The sequence below is a fragment of the Limanda limanda genome, chromosome 9, assembly GCF_963576545.1.
Source record: "Limanda limanda chromosome 9, fLimLim1.1, whole genome shotgun sequence".
NCBI lineage: Eukaryota > Metazoa > Chordata > Actinopteri > Pleuronectiformes > Pleuronectidae > Limanda > Limanda limanda.
This window is the reverse complement of record NC_083644.1, coordinates 19,418,739-19,438,693: the sequence shown is the minus strand read 5'-3', so window position 1 is coordinate 19,438,693 and position 19,955 is coordinate 19,418,739. Positions and strand designations below refer to the sequence as shown.

Below are 19,955 nucleotides of genomic sequence, written 5' to 3'. Positions count from 1 at the left end.
AGTCATCGCAGGTGAGAGCTGTTAGGTGATTGAGCCTCAGGTTTTAAAGGCAGCAGGGGAGCTGCCTCAGACACTCTGAGACACCCAAGATGCACACAGAACAAGGAAGAACAGGAGAAACACTAGTGCTGAGCTAGTCCCTTTAAGTTGAGGTTTGTATGTGTTTGTTCACGTGTGTGTTTTGGACTCAATAAAAAAATGCTAAAACCTGAATGGTTTGTCTCTGGCTGCTGTGGTGAGAGCCCCGTGGCGTGGTCTACTGCCACAGTAACTTACAAACAGATCAGACTGACAGTGAGTGACTGTGACAGTATTTAAACAGGTTGTTTAAGAAGCCATGAGTCAGTTGTTCTCCAGGTCAGTGTTCACTAACAGACCCATCAGCAGCTGGCAGGGCTTCCCTTTTAAGGTCAAACCCCAGCAGCCACAACACAACTCCCAAAATACCAGCAATGATCACTGAGTCAGGCTAAATGCCTCTTTCAGGAGATACATATATTAACCTGCATTTTAAAATCTAACCTTGCTGGGTGGAAAATAACTTATTCTAAAAACGTAAACATCCTTTGTGAATTTTGTGATGATGCTGAGAATTTCCAATTTTATTCACTCATCTGAACAGTAGGTCTTCTACTAGATACATTGTATTCCTTGAAAAGCAGCCATTGTTTAGCAATATCACTATTCAGCAAGAAGGCTCTGTGTTCGAATCCCGGTTTCCCATTTAAGGGGTCTTTCTGTGTGGAGTTTTCCGGTTCTCCCCGTGCCTGCATAGGTTTTCACGGGCTTCCTCCAACAGTTTAGAGGATAATAGTTTTCATCATGTGTAATTTCCTAGACATACTGTGCTGTATTGCACATCATTTGTGTTTCATATTTGAAATATAAACTTCCATCACTCCATTGAATGTAGCATCTATCAGAGTTAATTTCTTTTTAATATAGCAAGGCCCTAACAGTACAGAATACTGTACAACCTTCAGTTAAATGAGCGTACATAAATCTTGTATTCTTTAATCCAGTAAGTATTTCTAAGGCTTGGACAGAGTAGAGGTGATAAGAGAATGCTTTTCTTCTTTCTTCTTTTATTAATTTTAACAACTATCCAAAACAAAAGGGCAAAACATGCAGCCGTACACCCTGCTTCTTTATCAAGCACTTCTTTTTTCCTAAAGGAAAACAATGCCTTTAACTGTGTATTTTTATGTGAAGGGAACATGGAAGGATACAGGTACTGTATACACAAAACAAAGTTATTTCCATGTACTTTATGTTAAGCTACACCATGCACCACTCTGGCCCTATAAAAATGACTGATTAATAAAACTGTCCTGCTCCATTCTTTATACCTTCATTTTCATTATTGGTAGAGACCTCAAATATTCACATAAAACAATGAAAAAGTATATTGGTGGAAAAAAGTGGTTTGTGATATCCTCAATATCATACTTTTGCATTTTGCACTTTTCCCCACAATGTGGTATTATAGGGACAAGGCCTAGAGTGTGCCTGGTTTTTCTCAAGGTTAATGAAGTATTGTGTGAGAAATCAATAGAAATGTGGAAAAAATCACAATGTTAAAGACAGACAGAAAAAATCCTGGACACGCCCACTGATCTGGATCTACACTAAATGTGAATGGGTCCTTTCCTCATCCATACAGCATATTTTACATTAAGGATAGGTATAATACTTTTCAATATATTAGTGCCCAAACATGGCTTCTCAAACATGATACTTTTGAGTTAATGCAACATTTTAACAATATCAAGGGCCACAACATATAAAACCATGACCAAATGAAAATATTTGACACTTTAAAATAAATATTTGTCTTTACCACGCTATGACCACTTTTCACGCTGTCTGAATAACCCAACTATCAGGCTGTTTTCACTGCTGAGTACGGTACGTTTGCTATGGATCAGGTTTTGCTACCCCGAGGAGTGGTGCAAGTGTGAAATGTTTACATGCAGGGTTTAAAAAGAGCCTGGGGCTCAGTGGAGTGTGAATACTTCAAAATACATAAATGTCAGGACCTGGACATGACAGTCTGCCTGTGCAGTTTTTCCCTGTTAGATTTTGACTGTAATTCCAAAATTATATGTTTGACCTTTGCTCTGATCATGTCTTCCTAGGTAAATTACAACACAGCAGCTAGCAGATGCACCTGCTGTGTTAGAGGTTAACTAATGTATAATGTCTGGATAAAACAAGGAAGAAGGACTCGTTCAGCTCTATTTGTCTCTTTAAAGCTGATAACGTGGTGGCGCAGCAGTAACAGAGTCTCGGGACGTTTCCACGAGGAGTCAACACAACAGTGTGTAAGGTAATTACCATGCTTTTCCTGCACAGAGGCTAGCAACAGCGCTGAGAACGGCATTGTGGGAACAGTAGTTTTTCTGATGACGTGTCCTCTATCGACGTCCATTGTTTGCTCGCTTTCAAAGAACTACACGCCCCAGCCGCGCACAGCCCCGAGGTCCCGGATGTCTATCGCGCCGGAAGAGAAGAAGGTCCTTTTCCCAGCCATCTTGTGGCTTCATCTAGCGAAGTGTTCGCACCAAGCCTCGTAGAATCGGAGGAAAATCCTGCTGAAGGGGCGCCATCATGCCCGGACAAATGCAAGAAGGCTTTGGTTGTCCGATAACCAATCGGTTCGACCAGCTATTTGACGACGAGTCGGATCCGTTCGAGCTTCTGAAGCAGGCCGAAGCGAGGAAGAAGGAGGCTGCTCTTCTCCCTGGTGCCGCCAAGACCGCAGCCCAGGGTGCGAAGCACCCAAAGAAAGAAACCCAGAAAGAAAGAAAGGTCCCGCTCACCGACAAGAAAGAAGAGATCCAGGCCCCCGTCCCACTCAAGAAAGATGGTAAGCCCGGTTTCACGGTTTGAGCTCCCGGGCAGGCTGGGGCTGAAAGGGTGTTTAGCTAACAGGCTATGGTGCTCGTTTCCTAGCTAGCGACGGTTCGTAAGCCCCCATGACATGAGGTCCGCATGGCTGCTATTGTGTCCCTGTGCGCTGTCATTTCTGCGAACAAGGACATTTTTTACCAAGGTGAATAGCTGCAGGCTGTGCACCTCCAGCTATTCACCGAGGAATCGGTTTACGGGCCGACTTGTTTTGGCTCGTCTCCCCATCGGCCTTGTTGAGCAGGTGGAACCCGAAAGCCTGGGCATCCGGAAAAAGTGGCCGATACATGCATTCACGTTACCGTGCTGTGTCTGAGGCCACTTGGTGCCAGATCAGGCCCATTCCTGCGGTTATTTACACATATTTTTATTACGTTTTAATATAAAATAAATAAATGCATTAAAATTATGTTCATGTTAAATCAAACGTCATTGGTTAAAACTCAATCGTAGATCAATGTCGAACCGCAGTTTTATTGTAATGGCGGTGGCTGAGCCGAGCTCTCCCGGGGATGAACCTCGTGGTGGCCGTGTGGGGCGTGTGGACGCTCCGAGCTGCCACTTCCCATTGGCGCACATTACCCGCTCGGGCATGCGCCTGACCTGCTTCTGCGCGTTTCATTTCGTACGTGTGACTTCAGCAGATATCCTCTTTGTAGATTGTATCAATATTCAATCTACCACCTTGGCTTTTGAAAATGGAGGCCAAGTTTATGCCCTGATGTTCCAACGTGTGTGCACCACGTTGAGTTGACGTCACGCAGGAGTGGAGCATCCAGTGTTGGGTGGAGATCTGCTCTCAGACCAGTTAAATGGCCATTATCAGCAGGTCACGCTGCCAAGTGGGCTCGTATCTGTTTGCTGGGGAGAAGATGAGACAGGTGCGACGACCACGGTGCGCCCAGCTGCCACTGTGTCCTGCAGGGTGTCTATTTTGGTAGCTGGTGGTTTAGGCCAGGGGTGGGATTGGGTCTGTCACATTCGACCATGTGCTCCACGGGTTGAGGGGTTAAAGACTATGAAGGGGTTAATTCCATTCAGTGACTCCGTGATTCAGGTGGTCAGCACACATCGAAACAAAGTGGGAGATGAGTGAACATGCAGGAAACACCTCAGTCCCCATCAAGTGAAATCACAGCCCTCTGTACAAAATTTCTACCTTACAATCGGTAACACATTTTGGGAACTTGATGGAGACTGAAGTTTTTGCTGTTTTAATATTACAATATTATTATAACAAGTCGTAGGGTATATAAAAATAGTATAAACAAATAAATACACATCATTAATCACAAGAAATGGATTTTACCAGTTGATATATATAAAAAAAAAAACACATTCGTTGAAATTTTGCTCCATTTAGACAGAACAATAACACTGTCTTCTTTCTCATGTCTGATGCTCAATGGTGGGTCCTGATCTATCAATCCCATCGGTCCTCTAACCCCACTGTTGTGATCAATCCTAGGTCCCGGCATGAGGAGAATGGGGCGCAAGCCAGAGGGTGACGGCCCCAGACCCCAGGGCGGCCCAGGCGGCCAGGGCGAAGGGCGCCCCCCCACAGACAGACGGCCTGCGGACAGGCGGCCCCCTCGTCGCTTTGAAAGGCCCGCTGGAGAAGGCGGTGAGAAGACTGAGGGTGGTGAATTCTCAGTTGAGAAGTGAGTATAATTGAACAGTAACTTTTTTTGCATCAGGGGCAGGACGACCCCCATGTGTGCAAAATGTTAGACTTTTTTCAATGTGTTTTAAAGGTCCAGTGTATAAGATTTAGGAGAAAGAAATCTATTGACAGAAATTCAATATAAAATAATCCTAGTGATGTTTTCACGACTGTGTTTCATCTAAATTAAACAGATTGTTTTATTTACCCTAGAATAGGCCCTTTTTATTGAAATACTTAATATTTACGTAATATATATCCTCTCTATGGAGGCAGCCATGTTTTTGTGGTAGCCCAGACTGGACAAACTAAACACCCTATGAGTTTTTATAAAAACTAAAGGTTACCACAGTTCTCTTTCATGTTTGGAAGGGGAGGGTGTCACCACATTCTACCCACTGCAACTTTAAATATATCTCATAAACTTTTGAGCGAATCACATCAACACAAAGTAAACTAAAGTACTGTCCAGGTCCAAATAATTTCAGACTAGTGATGGTGTTTATTGTTAACGTGTAAAATGAGTGCAGGCTGCTGCAAAATGAACACAGGGGAGACCCGGTGGAGGCCCTTAGTATCATAAGTTGGAGGGAGGGGCGGGGGGGCGAGTATGGACAGCAACTGTTTAAGGCGTTGTTTGCAATGATAAGGCTTAGTATGTTTGGCCCCGACTGCTGCATGCAAACTAACTTGATCAGTTTACGTTTTAAGACCAATGCAACAAAAAAATGAAGTCCAAATCTAAATTTAGACTACCTATCGGCAGAAGCCACAATCTCTTTGTTTTTCTTTAAATGTCATTTAAGGCAGCTAAAAGAAATTCATATTTTGTCTTAACTCCCCCCAGCTGAATTCATGAAAATAGGGCTAAGCTTATGACCGGCAAAGAAACTTGTACTTTGCAAAAGAGAAGACTGATAATCATCATCTTTCTCTTCAGACCAATCGGTGACAGGCCCATGAGAGGACGTGGTGGCGGCGGTGCCGGCAGAGGGGCTCGTGGAGGCAGAGGCCGCGGCATGCCTCGCAGCGATGGCTTTGACTCCCGGGGCAAACGAGAATTCGATAGACACAGTGGCAGCGACAAAACGTAAGTACTTTTTTAGAATAAAAAACGAATTCACCCATGGTCCGTTAAAGATATTCGTTAGTTTTTATTTAGTACATGTGCAGTGATCGTGGCTAAAGCAAATGTTGTTTCAGTAGTCTGAAGGGTGAGGAGAAGCGTGGTGGAAGTGGATCTCACAACTGGGGCACCGTCAAGGATGAGCTCAAGTAAGTGTCTGTAGTTACAATGACAAACTTTGCATTATGAGAGATGAGGGAGTTTTAGAATACATGCACAAACTCCAATTGTGACCATACATATATAACACTACTGTGTTCATTTCTCATGTTGTGTTTTTAGAAGACACTAAGTGACGTAATGCTAGTCAGGGAACAGGAGTCACATTTGGAGATGGGTTGTGGGTGTGTTTTTGTAGTATCGGTTGCCTTTTTTTGATTTCATCAGTTTGAGTGCATGAGTTCATCATGCTGTATCATCCTAGTATTCACACTGTATCCTGGTTCAAAATAGTGCCAACAAATTTTTTTCTCCTCTTAATAGTGAGCTTGACCAATCAACCAACACTGAAGAGACCCCTGAAGGAGAGGAGCATCCACCGGCTGACTCTGAGAACAAGTATGAATTTTCTTGTTTTATTCATCTTGGTATAGATTACAAGAATCATTTTTGAGATTTTGGCATTGCTGTAGTCTACAATATAACAGAGGGATGTGCAGATAAGCCTAAATTTATAATAACATAAGTTAAGTTGAAAGGTTATGTTAAGACTTCTAGTAACACTCAACCCTTTGTGTCTCGTCTTTGTTGAAGGGAGAATGAGGTAGAGGAGGTCAAGGAAGAAGGGCCCAAGGAAATGACTCTGGACGAATGGAAAGCCGTGCAAGACAAGGAGCGGGCCAAGGTGGAATTCAACATCCGTGAGGCCAACGAGGGAGCTCAATGGACCAGAGGGTTTGTGCTGCACAAATCCAAAGCAGAGGTGAGTCAACAACATAGCTGCGAGAAAACGTAATTTTTTATTTTGGTTAACATAAAAACCCAAGCTTTGTCATGTTTGATCGACCTCGATGATGATTGATAGGTTATTTATGTCTACTAAAATAAACATGTCTTTGTTTCTAAAGCAGTAAAAAGAAGAAACCCATTTAGACTCAAGCTCCAAATAAAATCACACTTAAACATAAGAACTGTGTGGAGACACCCTTGAAAATCTGAGGGTTTTCTGAAGAGCTGACAAAACAGCCAACGTTCACAAAACCCCAAATTTCCACTCCCTGATTTAGAAAACACATTTGATGGCTTCAAATTTTAGTTTAATTGTAAATGATACCTTTCCAATTTTTATGAACATAAAAGCTAAATAAACCTGAAACTCACCAAGATCCCCCACCCTTCCTCCTCCCCAAACATACAAGCTAAGTGCGCTAACAAACTACTTTTAAACAAACGGTCTGATTTATACCGACTTATAGTTGTTCACTTCTCTATATATGCAGTAAATAAACTTCTGTTTCTCCTTCATAACTTTTTTTCATTCGATATGCAGAACAATCAGTCAATAGATAAATGATTTAGTCATCTTGTTCATTCTGGACATAACATAAATACTGGGGCTCAAGTGAGTGTGTGGTAGGAAGATGAGATTAACGATTGTTGCAGTCAGGAAATGCAGACTTTTTTTATTGACAGTTTTCTTTTTCTACTTTGTTACATTTTTTCTTTCGTGGAAAACATGGCTCGTATGTTTTAGAAATAACATCTTGCATTTCACCATCACAGGTTAAGAAGGAGGATCTGATTGAAACCCCTAAGGTTGAGGAGCCTAAGGTAAACAGTTATGCTTCTGTTGCACAGTATGACATCAAATGATACCTACAAATTAAATAAGGCAAAGCTGTAAAATGATATTAAACTGTTTCAATCAATTTTGTAGCCTCAGCTGGAGGACGAGCACCACTTCCGTAAGCCAGCCAATGACATTACGGCCCAGCTGGAGATCAACTTCGGAGATCTGGGCCGTCCGAGCCGCGGACGTGGGGGACCACGTGGTGGCCGGGGAGGTCGTGGCCGTGGCGGTCCCAGTGGCGCTGAAGCCCCTAGGCCGGTCCGCACAGTAAGGACTGACAAGGTAGATACCTCTACAGTTAAGCTGTTGTCTTTTACTAAACACACCATGTTAAAATATGGTCATTGTACCTGTTAAGATTAAAAGCCTGATGGATTCTTGCTACTATAACTAACTCTTTCTTGTGCTTACTATTCCTTAGCCGTCATCTGCGTCTGTGCCCAACGTGGACGACCCAGAGGCCTTCCCAGCCCTGGCTTAAGCCCCGGCTGCTGCCCTCAGGCCTACAGGAGCCTCCTGAGCACCTCCACTACGAGGCTTGCATGTTCCTGGATCCTTCAGCAAAGTGAAATGATGGAGACGACTGTCATTAACCATGGCAGTCAATGTGAGGACTGAGTTTTACCCAATAAAAACAAAAAGAAGATGGAAAAAACAAAACAAAGTAAGGAGAAAAAAAAAAGTAAAAAAAAAAAATGAAAAGGACTTCTTGCTACTCCGGGAGCAACTTATTGGTAGAGGTTTTGTACTTGGAAACAAAGTAGCAGGGATGTTTTCATACAGTATTTTTTTCAGAGGTTATGCATTGTCCATTGATACATTTTTGTAATTGCTGCTTGAAAATATGCATTTTCAAAATGTAAGTATAAGAAGAGTATCTGTTAGCTTGGTGTGTGCCATTGCTTGCTTGCTTTGAAATAGGCACCGCAGAGCTCCAACCCAAGCTCCTCGGCTCTGCCACACCAGGTATTATTGATGAAGTTACAGCTTCAGTCATTGAGATTTAAGGATTTTGTTTTTCTTTAGCACTGGGGTATTGTTTTATATTTTATACAGGTTATTATTTTATGATCTTAGGCCTGTAAATCTTGACTATTTTCATAAATTCTTTCAGAGACTATTTCACATGGTGCAAATAAGACACTGCATTGACGAAATGGCGCCTAAATCTGTATTAAGGGTCTCTTTTTTTTCACAAATATTTTTAAGGAGGAACATTAGGTCATTTTGGAGGAGCACATTGTTCATGACTCTGCTAAATTTACATAGATCCTGAGACTTTTGTCAATTGGATTTATTTGAAGCTGCAGGTTGTTCCATGTGTTCTGATTTACTCGTATTTGGAGTGCTGTTCACAATCGAGTGTCTCTTTCTCCTCACGCATTTCACCTCTGATTACTCACCATGTGGAAGTCAATCAAAAGTTTTCTTCAAAGAGTGATTCAGAGAGGAAGTGTCTTGATGCAGCCGTAGCCTCCCTCAGGCCTACTGACTGTTTACACACTCCACTCGAGCATCCTTCCACAGGTGTAAGCCCAGCTTCGTTTGTTTCGGCAATCTGTTCTGTGCTGATATTTTCCTCCACTGTTGACTCGCCCTGTAGCTCTCACAGTGGCACCACTGCATAATTGCTCTGAAAGAAATACAGTTGTTCATTGTGTGGAACAACTGAAGTGCTCTACAAATGTGTGAATTCTAGCCCTGCTATTAGAGACCTCTGTCGGTAAATAAAGATGGTCGATAAATTTTTTGCAGCGTCCCTTTTTTTACCCTGTCCACAGACAAAATGATGTCACAAATGTACTGTTTGCATTGCTCTTGTTGCCAGGTGTATCTCCATACATTATCTAATATAAGTTAGCTGTGTTTTGAGAAGGAAGCTGTAGGGGAGGTATGGGAAATGGTCAACTTTCACCTCAGAATTTAATTTTAAATGTGTTCAAGTTCAACAGGACGTTATGGCTGGTTGCCTGCTGCCAACACTGAAACTCTACAAACCCATCCTGACATTCAGTCCGCTGGTCTAGTCCTGTATCGTACTATGGAACGACTATTCAAAAAATGTTTAAAGTAGAATGCTGCACCAAATGTCCGTTCATAGATATCAGTTCCCTAAATGTGCCTGATTTTTATTTTTTTCTTCAAAATGTATGAATTATTCCCCGGTTAATCTTGTTCGCAAAACAGACTGGTGAAAAGCTCCTCGGCAGAGATGACAAACTCCATCTAAATACAAACAAGTGCAAAGAATAAAACATTTTATTTTCAGGGACAAATCAGACTTAGGCTGCACAAGTAAATTAACAAATCAAAAGTTTCTTGAAAGTAAAAATTGTATCCAAACATGGTGATTAGTTGAAGATATTTTAAGGGCAGCTCTGAATATGACTGATCCTCCTGTTTCTAGTATGTTGATGAATATTTAAAGAAAAAGACCTTTCACATCCTATTAGTTTTTTCCAGTAACTTTCAACTCAAACAGGCAGAAATGTAATCGTATTAGTATATAGCCATTCTGGGAAGAAAAAGGATAATGCATACAATTTGGACTTAAGAACATTTTAAGTCGATGATTACTGCTTAGTTTAGCGCTAGACTGTTTGTTTTACAGTTCTGATTACAAGTAAAGAGGTAGTTCATGTATGTCCCAGTGTGATCCAAACAACATACTGAAACTTTTATTGTGTCCTTCGTTATCTCCCAACCGGAGAGTTCCGCTTTCACATTAGCTTTCCTGAAAGAAGTCACTACAGAAGTCAATTTTCACCGCGTCCAGAGTTAACTTTCCTCCGAAGCTCATGGGCCCGCTGAAGAGGTGGTGACTGGGGGAGAAACCCAGCATCTCCTCCTCCTGATCCTCCTCTTCCTGATCCTCCTCCATATCTCCCAGACCGTGTGATGAGATGTAGTCGACAGTTGAGCTTTGTGTGTGGTCGGAGCTGTCAGAATCATGGGAGAGGCTCTTGATGTAGGTGGTCGCAGGGTACGGTGGCGTGGCGTCTAAGCTCCGGCTGATCTGAGGAGGGAGTTGCGAGGACACATTTGTTGATATGGAGATGCTACCGCTCTGCCTGGGCAGCTCCTCAATTTCGACCAGGATTGGCTCCTCCTCCTCCTCCTCTGTTGTACTGGAGTTACTGTGCTGCTGCTGGAGGTTCATCTTGCCCTGTTGGGAGGAAGAAACAGGCTCAAACCAGGAACAATGAGCTGCAATGTAGCTCAAATCTTTTTCTTCTTCTACAGAAAATACCTTTTCATGGGTACACTCTTTTGCCCACTTGCTGTTTGCAGGATCTGGGACAATATCGAGCATGAGGCACTGGCAAAACACCCAGAACCTGAGAGGGAACGTGGGAAACTGCTCAACAAGATACCATTTAAACTTGTTCTAGCAAAATGATAATTTATTGTTCATGATGCATCATTTCAATGAGGCTTTCATGGAGCTGCTGTCCCTAACTTACTTCTGGTTTACTGCTGACAAATGGCACAGGCAAACTATAACCACAATCAGGGCAATGGTACCAAACACAAGGACCTTGGTCAGTAGAGTTCCCTCTGCAATCATGAGAAAAACAAAGGGAAAAGATTTGAAGTCTCAGCATATTATCTCCTCTAGTACAGTCAGTCAAGAAGAACATGAAAAAAAAACAAGTGTCTACATTATGTGTCCTTGGACAAATCTTGTCTTGATTTGTTTCCATAAGAACTACCATTGGAATAAATTCTGCTGGAGTCTTGAAGACAAATAGTTAATTATTAATTAAGTCAATGAACATATTAAAACATATTTCCCCAAATTGGCAAGTGTGCTTACGCTGGATTAGGAACTTCATTTGTTGACCCACAGGCCCCTCTCCCTCAGCGGTGGACGCAGTCATCCACAGGCTGTAGACGGCAGGAGAAAGGGGCTGGATCACATACGTCCTGTCCGATGCTGGTACGGAGTCTGAAATACAAACGTGTACACACACAGCAGAGGAGCGATTTAAAGGAGGCTTATCCTGCTCATATTCAGGTTCATAATCTATTTTGGGTTAATACTTGCAGAGATCTACATGCTCCTAATGTTCAGAAAACATACATTTCCTCATTCTGTTCATTGCCGCAACTCCTTTTTTCAAAAACACAGGGTTGAAGTCCCTGTCCTCTTCAGCAAAAATAAAAGATGACACGTCTACCTCTTTAAATGTTTACACAGTCCCTAACAGGCACTAATCAAACAATTCCTACATCGCTGCTGGTGTCCACTGCTGTTCTCTAAATAGATGGTGTAGTTGGTGATACAGCCCCTCTGCTTGCTCCTGGGAAGCTCCGTCCAGGTCACCTTCACTACTTGTCCCTCGACCGTCTCTTGGAACGATGGACCAACCTCTGGGGCTGCAACCAACAAACACAACAGCATGGAGGAGTCTGTTAACTTCTGTTCATAACACTGCAGTTTCGACCAGTTAGAATAGTACAAGTCAAAATAAGTTTTATGATGATATTTTGATTCAGTAAATAAGTAAATGATAGTAAATAATATTAATCATGTATGTATAGCTCCTCTTTGATCTTACCTGACTCCAAAGTTGTGACACCTGAAAACATCATCCTGGTCACTGAGCTGTCGCTATTGAAAACATACACTGCCCCCTCGTAGCATTCAAATGGCTTAATACCTGCATGAAGAAAAATATAGGAAAACAATATAATTAAATCATTTATCGAAATAAAAAATGACCAAAAGCAGATAAATCAAATTTGATTGGTGAAGCACATATTCACAAATCACAATTTGTCTCATAGGGCTTAACAAGGTGTGACATCATCTGCCCTTAACCCTCAACAAGAGTAGTAGAGGAAAAACTACCCCAAAAAAACTTTTAACAGTGGAAAAAACGTTGATACCTCAGAGAGGTGAGGGATCCCTCTCCCTGGACGGACAGAGTTGCTACAGATGCCACGTGTAACCAGCCAACAAACACATTCAGCCTCACATTCACACCTCAATTTCATGTCAATTTAGTCTGTAATTAGCTCCAATCTTAACCCAGACACCAACATGTCTAAAATAACGATACATCGCTGCCTTTGCTTCCTTGTGTTAATCCATCTGTGGCTATTGTACCATCACATGTTCTACCTGTGATGACTGCATGGTCGTCACTGCCGCCCAGTCGGACCCATCTGAGTTCCTCCATCTTCTGACCCTGTGGGTACCACTCCACCACATAGGAGGCTGGTAACAGTGCAGTTTCAGGCTCGCTCCAGGAGATGGTGACATTGTGGTTGCCAGTGGTTACTTGCACATCCTGAGAGGACTTGGCTGTGACAAGAGGAGCACGAGTGAATATAACACTGTTCAGTTTTAGTAATGCACAAGCCTGCTTAAACAAGCCGACTGACACAAGTGTAGCTATTTATACCTTTTGTGTGATGTGTGATTGTAGCAGGAGGCGACAACCCTTTGGAGTTGCGAGCCCACACAGTCACTTCACAGGTAGCACAATTTCGGACAGAATAATTCCTGGCATGCTGGCTGAAGTTAGTGACAAGGTCCAGTCCAGAGTCTGGACGGTAAACTCTGACGCTGTACCCTAGGATCTTTCCTCTTGCGATGGAAATGTGCGGCTCCTGCAACCAGAAAAACGTTTAAAGGTAAACCAATGAGTATATCCACATATATTTGTGGTTTTATTGAAAGAAAAGGAAAATATTTTGTGGCAAACTGCGGGCGCTTCAACATGTGCCTGGGATATGGCTGTAAGTACAGGATGCTCAAAATCAACACGCTGCAGGTTTAGTGTGTAAGACACATCATTTCTGTTTAACTCCTGGTTTCTTGTAAACTGATACTGTGGTGTCTGTACTCAGGTTTCACTTACCTTTCACAGTCTTTATGTGTCATTAAATGAATGTAGGTGTGTGTATTTGTGGTAGAGGGTGGGGAAGTACGAGTGTGTGTGTGTGTGTGTGTGTGTATGTGTGTGTGTTTGTGTGTGTGTATGTGTGTGTGAGGGTTTAACACATCAGAAGTGGTCAAGAGTTGACCTTTAGTTTATGCAGAACATCGTAGTGAAGTAGAGAAGATCTGGATGTGTTACTATGGCTACACACTGCACCACACAACCACACAGACAGCGTGAGAAGGAGGAGAGTGAACGCATGGAGACGATGAAACAGCAAAGCGGTGTTTAGTGGTCACTGTCATGACACTCTACATAAAAAAAACTGTCATGACTTACCTTCCAGTAAACTCTCAGGGATTGTAATTCAAACGCATCGTACCATACGTCCAACTCTTTTTCAGGAGCTGAAACAATAAAACATCACAGTGTCACATAAAGGATTAATATAAGCTGTAGCTCAAAATAGGAATTCTTTGAAAGTGACACGTATAATCTGTGCAGGTCTGACACAGATGACAAACACTTCCAAGAAATCTCGTACATAACATTCTTTCCATTAAAATGACACATAAAGGCAAATATTAAGATCTTTTTGAAAGAATATTTGTACATCCGCCATCGAATGGTTTGTTGGCAGGATTATACAAAAACTACTGGGTGGATTTAGATGAAACTTGGTGGAAGGATGAGGCATGGGACAAAAAAACATGTCATACAATTTTGGTGCAGATCCAAACAAAGCGGCATTTTAAGAAGTTTTTTCTAATCACTTTCTTTAACATTTCTTTAATAAAGTGTGCTTTTTAAAAATATTTTAACCAAATTCTGAATGGAATAATTAATCAATCTTGATTGGTTGAATCAAAGGACTGATATTCATGGGGTGTGAAATTTGGATTTAAATTCAACTGACTGAATTTATCATGTAACCGACTCCTGCTACAGAAAGCGTTTTCCTCGGTTTTCCTCGGTAAGAGCACTGACCTTACACAGGCACCAGTGAACATGTGACATGTGATCACCCAGTAGGGAAGTTAAGGTCCCTCCACCCTGTATGTGTGCACAGTATGGAGGAAGTTGTGATCTGTGAGCACTCGACCTCTTTGCACTGCTGATGCTTTAACACACTTATACAATTAGACGGGTGGTAAAAACAATAAATGATGTTCAACAACCACAATGTGGGTTTCGGAACTTCACATTGGAAAATTTTTACATTAATGCCAACTGTTTTCCAAAGCAGATTAATTATTTCCTTCCAGTCAGGATGGAAATTTTATTACGGTACAAAGACTTAAGCGTTACTTAAGCGTTACTTAAGCGTTACTTAAGATAAAAACCCACCACATTGAAGCCTTAAAGGCACATGGGTCCCAGTTGGGAATGGAGACCTTTGTGTTCGCCACCCAGTGGCAATGTTGTTTTAGTAAAAAAGAGTGCTTTACATTCAACCTTGTTATTGCACACTCTTCCAGCTCAGTGAATATAATAACATTGTATAATTACCTATATATTTCACAATTTTTTATCAAAACATTTTCTATAAGGCCACTTTACATAATGAGATGATTATATTTGCAGCTGTAAAACATGAGAAGATATTTGCTTTTATTGGGTTTAACTAATCCTCTCTCTCACCAACCCCTACCAAATCTAAAATAAACAGTCTGTTCCACTTTGGAGTCTTAATTGAACGTAACCTCCATGAAATACTCAAAGTCAGTTTGCAGCAAAGGGAAGAGTTTTTACTTTAATACTTTACAAGATGTTTGGTTTGAATACGGGAGAAATGGGGAAGTTTGTATTTGAAGGAAATGATTAATTGAATTTGTTTTATCACTTGTGGGGTTTTAAAGAGGACTTTACCAGCCTTAACTCAACCATCCTGCCTGGGGATGACTGACAAACACATGTATTTAGCTCATTAATTTACTGAATAGTGGAACAAAAAAAGAGTTTGCCTCCCTTTATGAACCCCAATTCAGAAAATAACTAGATCTGCCACTGCTCAGGGAAGCTAACAAGATTCTGTGTTTAGTGATGACAGCGGGAACTTTCTCCAACTTATCTGCTCCCCTTTTTCAGTTAAGGCTCAGGACAACGAAGATCACATTCCTCTTCACTTGTTTTAGCATCTGTCTAACCCTAACCCTAACTCCTTCTAATCTATTTCCTGTGACTCAGTTTGACCTGACACACAATAAGACTCAACTACAGTTGACATAATTTATTCTTTTATTTGGGTCTTGTATTTATACTGTTGTATGCACTTTTGGAACTATTCATATTTCGTCGTATCACTGGATCTCAACAAACAACCCAGCGAGAATTGTGTCAGTGGTTTATCCTGCTGGCAGACAGTGGTGAGCTGATAACTGCCTCAAACCACAGAGATACTGTAAATACTTTCACATCTTTAGACAGAATTCGTGCTGCTTTCATTCAGTAAGAGCAGTGATACCCACAGGTTGGATCAGGTAGGAACAGTTCACTTACCCTCCTCCTGAGTCCTGCTGGAAGCGTTTGTGCTCCACTGACTCCACAGGCCGTTGCTGAAGCTGGATCGGACTCTGAAATGGTACAAACTGTAGGGCTCCAGAGAGGAGATGGAACGAGCCGGAACTGTACTCATCGGTACGCTCTGTAAATAAAAAATAATCACTCATCACATTCTCATACTCACAAGTTTTATTTGTGGGAAAATGCCATGTAGTGAAGTCTAGTCTGATTTATTTATACTAGTGCAGTGCTCGTTCAAAATAAAAGGTGTTCAAAATAACAGTAAATGACAACAAAAAAACAGACAGCAGCAGACTCATTAGACAGAATCAGGCTTAATTAAATGCAAGATTAAATAAGTAGGATATTTAATTAGATTTAAAATTGCTGATATTACAACAAGACATAATGTGGGCCGGGAGACTATTCCAGAGCTTAGGCAGCCACAGAGAAAGCCTGTTCCCCTTTAGGTTTAAGAAGAGAAGGAGGGATGGAAAGGAGTTGGCATGAAGAAGACCTCGTGAGCTGGGGGCAGAGTAGGGGAACAATGAGGCAGATCTACGATCACATTGTGAGAACACCTCACTGAGAGTTCACCTCTGAGCCTATCGACCTGACACTCATATCTGTGTATTGCTTTGAATCAGACCTACGAGATACGATCGTGCAATGTCGACTTCAAAGGTTCTAAGTAACCGACTGTCATATCTCATGCAACATCTCATCTCTGAAGTGTTAAAGACGTCTTACTAGATCTGGGTGAGATGTCCATGTCTGTTCTGCTGCTTTGTACTGGATCTGCAGGTGCTTAGTCCTCACAGGCTGTTCCACTGTGAAAATGCACTCCCGGGAGGAGCACTCTGGTCGCCCAAGAACAGGAGGTGACGGCGTTGCTGCTCAGATCAACACAGACACCAGAGAGGTCAGATTTACTGTCAACACGATGGACACACAAGATCAGTTGTTCTCTTAACTGTAAAAAAAAATCATATTCTGATGAAACATTTCATAAATTGAAAGGAGGATTGGGGGAGATTATGAAACAGCGTATAAAAGAACTTCAAACTTTCAGTCACACTCTCATCATCATTTCATGCCTTGAAACTGTCATTACACGTAAAAGAATTGCACGCTCTTCCTGCAGAAAGTACCAGGTACACACAAAGTGAAGGAGCTCAGCCATTTCTGTGGGTCTTACCGATGTCAGTGAGGGAGTAGTTAACGGTGTCAGACTCCACACGGCCCAGGTCATTGCAGGCTTTAACCCACACGTAGATGAGCTGCACAGACCTGAGGACAGTGAACCTAACGGACAGTGAGCCAGTTCCCTTACTGGAGACATTGTTTGGCTCTGGTTTACTCTTGTGATTTCCTGCTACAGTTCTCAACCTGAAAACACAACAAAGCGAACTTTCAATTGACAGTATAAGCAGGGTCATTGCATTATAGAATGTTTTGGTGACATGTTAAATTCAAGTTTCCTTCTTTTTCAAACTCACCACAGCTCTGTTTTGTCTCTACGATAAGTGTGCCTTCCTGGGTTCCAAGTGCACAGCACATCTCCACTTGTATTATTTAAGACCTTGTAGATGCATGACAGGTTTTTAGGACGATCTGGTACATCTGAAGGATGAAGAAGACGAAGAGGAGTTGAATAGATCTTAAATACTGAGGTTTTTAAGGTTTGAAATTCAAAAACCACAGTATCTATGTTCAAAGCATTACAGTGTATGGGATGTAAATGTGCCTCAGGTTCAGCCTTGGTTGACTGGGTCTGTTACATATAGGGAGAATTATGCAATGATGGACAATCTTCATTGTTAAAATAGCATAGCAACTCGTTGATTCACAACTAACAAAATCAATTTGACATCCGCAGCAAATTAACATCAAGTATCAGGACTTTCAAAAGATTGTGCAACAAACTAGGAAGTTCTAGCTATGTTCTATTCAAAGGGAATTTTTTTCCAGAAATAATGAGATTGTTTCAAGATTTTAGATTCAGAAAGAGTGGAACGCATGCTAACTTCAATAAGCATGGATTATTGTTTCTTATTTACTTAAAAATACTTTTCTTCTTTATTTTATTAATATGACATTTTTCTCGTATTACTGTCTTCTCAATTACAACGTTATTATCAAATTCTCAAAAGGTTTTTTTCATATTGCCCTAATACTTCTTCCTATATGGCTTGTTTTTGGCAAGTGAGGGAATTCATTGTTTGCACATAAGTTTTCATTCCCACACATTAGAAATATATATTTGGGAAGCATTAATAATATGACTAGTCACTAATGAAAACATTCAGTAACTGCAGTAGATTAAATTCAAGAATGTGCTATTCTATAAAGTTACAAGTTTCATTGCTTTTCATTGCAGGTTAAGTCTGTTGAAATGGTGGGTGTGTCGTTACTGGATTGTACTTGTTGTATGTGTAAAAAGAAAGAATAATCAACTTGTCGCAGTCAGCTAAAACACTTTGCTGCTCTCAGTCTTTAACATGTGAACAGTGTGAACTCTAAATAAAGAAGAGAAAGCAGAACCAGCTCGAGTTGCTTGAAATGCACTGCAACGCCCTGAGATGAAAGTCAACACCCTGCAGGATTTTTATATCTATTGGCATAAGTTTTAAATAAGCATAATGTGTAAACATTATTTCAATTAGGTGATGTCTTCAGTGTTAAAGCTGCTGGCTACTGTTGAACTGACATTATAAACGCTTGGACATTAGTCCTATTTGAAATACAATAATCCTAAATCCCCCATTAAAATGTGCACTTTTCAGTGAGATAAAAGTTTCAGAAACAGATGTTGCTTCTCTTCATACTCACACCCAGTGAAGATGTCCAGTCCACAGGGGTCCAGTGTCGGAGAACAGTTACACTGACAGCTGTAAGTCCTGTTCTTTGTTATGTTCACCACCTTAAAATATATGGTTGTAGAATTCAGCTCAGTGTGTATCTCGAGTGTTGACGGGTGGCCACTGTACATGGATCCATTGCACTTGCAGTTAAAGGTGCAGTACAACCTAAAACTGGTGTATCGCTGCACCACGGCTCCAGCTTCTGACCAGATGGTGCAGGACTTCTCACCTAAAAACAGAAATACTGACTTAGACTGATATTACTTGTCCATAATGACTTATATCTGATAAGATAGTTAGAGGAATTTAACCGACTAATTATCTGTTGAGTTTAAAGCAGATATGGCAATGTGGACCTGCATATTTGTCTCTATCTAATCAAACTTTCATCTCCAAATCATACATTTTTTTTAGTAATGTGTGTCCATAGAGAAGTCTGAGCTTACCCATGCAAAGCTGCACCACCAGCAGTGCAGCGGCGATGAGGACGGAGCATGTTTGAGACATGGTGTGTCGTCAGAACCTGTCCTGTTGCTAAGTCCAAATAACAAAAGACCACACATGCATTAGGTCATAAAGCAAATCTAGTGATATTATGAAGTATTAATGATTCTCATTATAAGCAAGAGTTAATATATCCCCATGTATTTTCTATTCATATTAAATAACAGTTTTTAAGCAGAGGTTTGAGGACAGACACCAGCTTAAATTGCAAATGTCTTCAAACAATATGGAAGAGTAATTAAAAATAAGTTTAAAAAAACTCAAATCACTCACCGAAACATCCCATCACAGTAAGACATCGACCATGTCCTCTGAGCCTCATCCAGCTCTGTCCGTCATCGTGAGGCGCTCAAAAACATCTGTCTTCACAGCTGCATGTCATGACTGACTCAAAGTGGCAGCAGAGGAGGCGCTGCCATTGTCCCCGCCTCTGGTGTGAAACACTTCAGTCACAGTTCATCAATGAAGTCTGACACACACACACACATACACACTCACACGCACACACACACACACACACACACACACACACACACACACACACACACACACACACACACACACACACACACACACACACACACACACACACACACACACACACACACACACACACACACACACACACACACACACACACACACACACACATACACACACACACAAACGTAGCCTTTACTTTTCTTGCATCTTTTCTTTTATTGTT

At 41.5% G+C, this 19,955-nt stretch overlaps 2 protein-coding genes across 3 annotated transcripts; one reads left to right on the top strand and one right to left on the bottom strand.

The window, feature by feature from the left end:
- Nucleotides 1-2,503: 2,503 nt before the first annotated feature.
- serbp1a (SERPINE1 mRNA binding protein 1a) lies at nucleotides 2,504-9,233 on the top strand. Of its 2 annotated transcripts, none has more exons than XM_061077535.1 (9): nucleotides 2,504-2,869; nucleotides 4,379-4,571; nucleotides 5,514-5,663; nucleotides 5,780-5,848; nucleotides 6,183-6,257; nucleotides 6,453-6,621; nucleotides 7,422-7,469; nucleotides 7,576-7,770; nucleotides 7,910-9,233. In XM_061077535.1, exons 1-9 carry the CDS (start codon nucleotides 2,611-2,613, stop codon nucleotides 7,967-7,969), a joined length of 1,218 nt encoding a protein of 405 aa, XP_060933518.1. In that variant the 5' UTR covers nucleotides 2,504-2,610; the 3' UTR covers nucleotides 7,970-9,233. The 2 variants fall into 2 exon arrangements, with proteins under 2 accessions (XP_060933518.1, XP_060933517.1); XM_061077534.1 differs by having other exon boundaries at nucleotides 5,777-5,848.
- A 597-nt stretch (nucleotides 9,234-9,830) lies between these two features.
- On the bottom strand, nucleotides 9,831-19,252 carry il12rb2 (interleukin 12 receptor, beta 2a). Its single transcript, XM_061078534.1, has 15 exons — nucleotides 19,192-19,252; nucleotides 18,714-18,974; nucleotides 17,381-17,504; nucleotides 17,080-17,270; nucleotides 16,632-16,774; nucleotides 15,879-16,023; nucleotides 13,719-13,786; nucleotides 12,900-13,107; nucleotides 12,617-12,799; nucleotides 12,051-12,152; nucleotides 11,722-11,868; nucleotides 11,306-11,437; nucleotides 10,953-11,046; nucleotides 10,739-10,826; nucleotides 9,831-10,654 (listed from the first exon to the last, which is right to left on the bottom strand). Exons 1-15 carry the CDS (start codon nucleotides 19,250-19,252, stop codon nucleotides 10,214-10,216), a joined length of 2,388 nt encoding a protein of 795 aa, XP_060934517.1. The 3' UTR covers nucleotides 9,831-10,213.
- Nucleotides 19,253-19,955: the final 703 nt, after the last annotated feature.

Excerpts from the sequence above, each read along its gene's own strand:
- il12rb2 (XM_061078534.1), bottom strand. The coding sequence starts at position 19,252 with ATGTCTCAAACATGCTCCGTCCTCATCGCCGCTGCACTGCTGGTGGTG. Across the intron at positions 12,800-12,899 it reads AATCACACATCACACAAAAG|CCAAGTCCTCTCAGGATGTG; the intron begins GTATAAATAGCT and ends CTCTTGTCACAG. Across the intron at positions 10,827-10,952 it reads TTGTCAGCAGTAAACCAGAA|GTTCTGGGTGTTTTGCCAGT; the intron begins GTAAGTTAGGGA and ends GTTCCCTCTCAG.
- serbp1a (XM_061077534.1), top strand. The coding sequence starts at position 2,611 with ATGCCCGGACAAATGCAAGAAGGCTTTGGTTGTCCGATAACCAATCGG. Across the intron at positions 4,572-5,513 it reads GGTGAATTCTCAGTTGAGAA|ACCAATCGGTGACAGGCCCA; the intron begins GTGAGTATAATT and ends CTTTCTCTTCAG. Across the intron at positions 7,470-7,575 it reads CTAAGGTTGAGGAGCCTAAG|CCTCAGCTGGAGGACGAGCA; the intron begins GTAAACAGTTAT and ends TCAATTTTGTAG.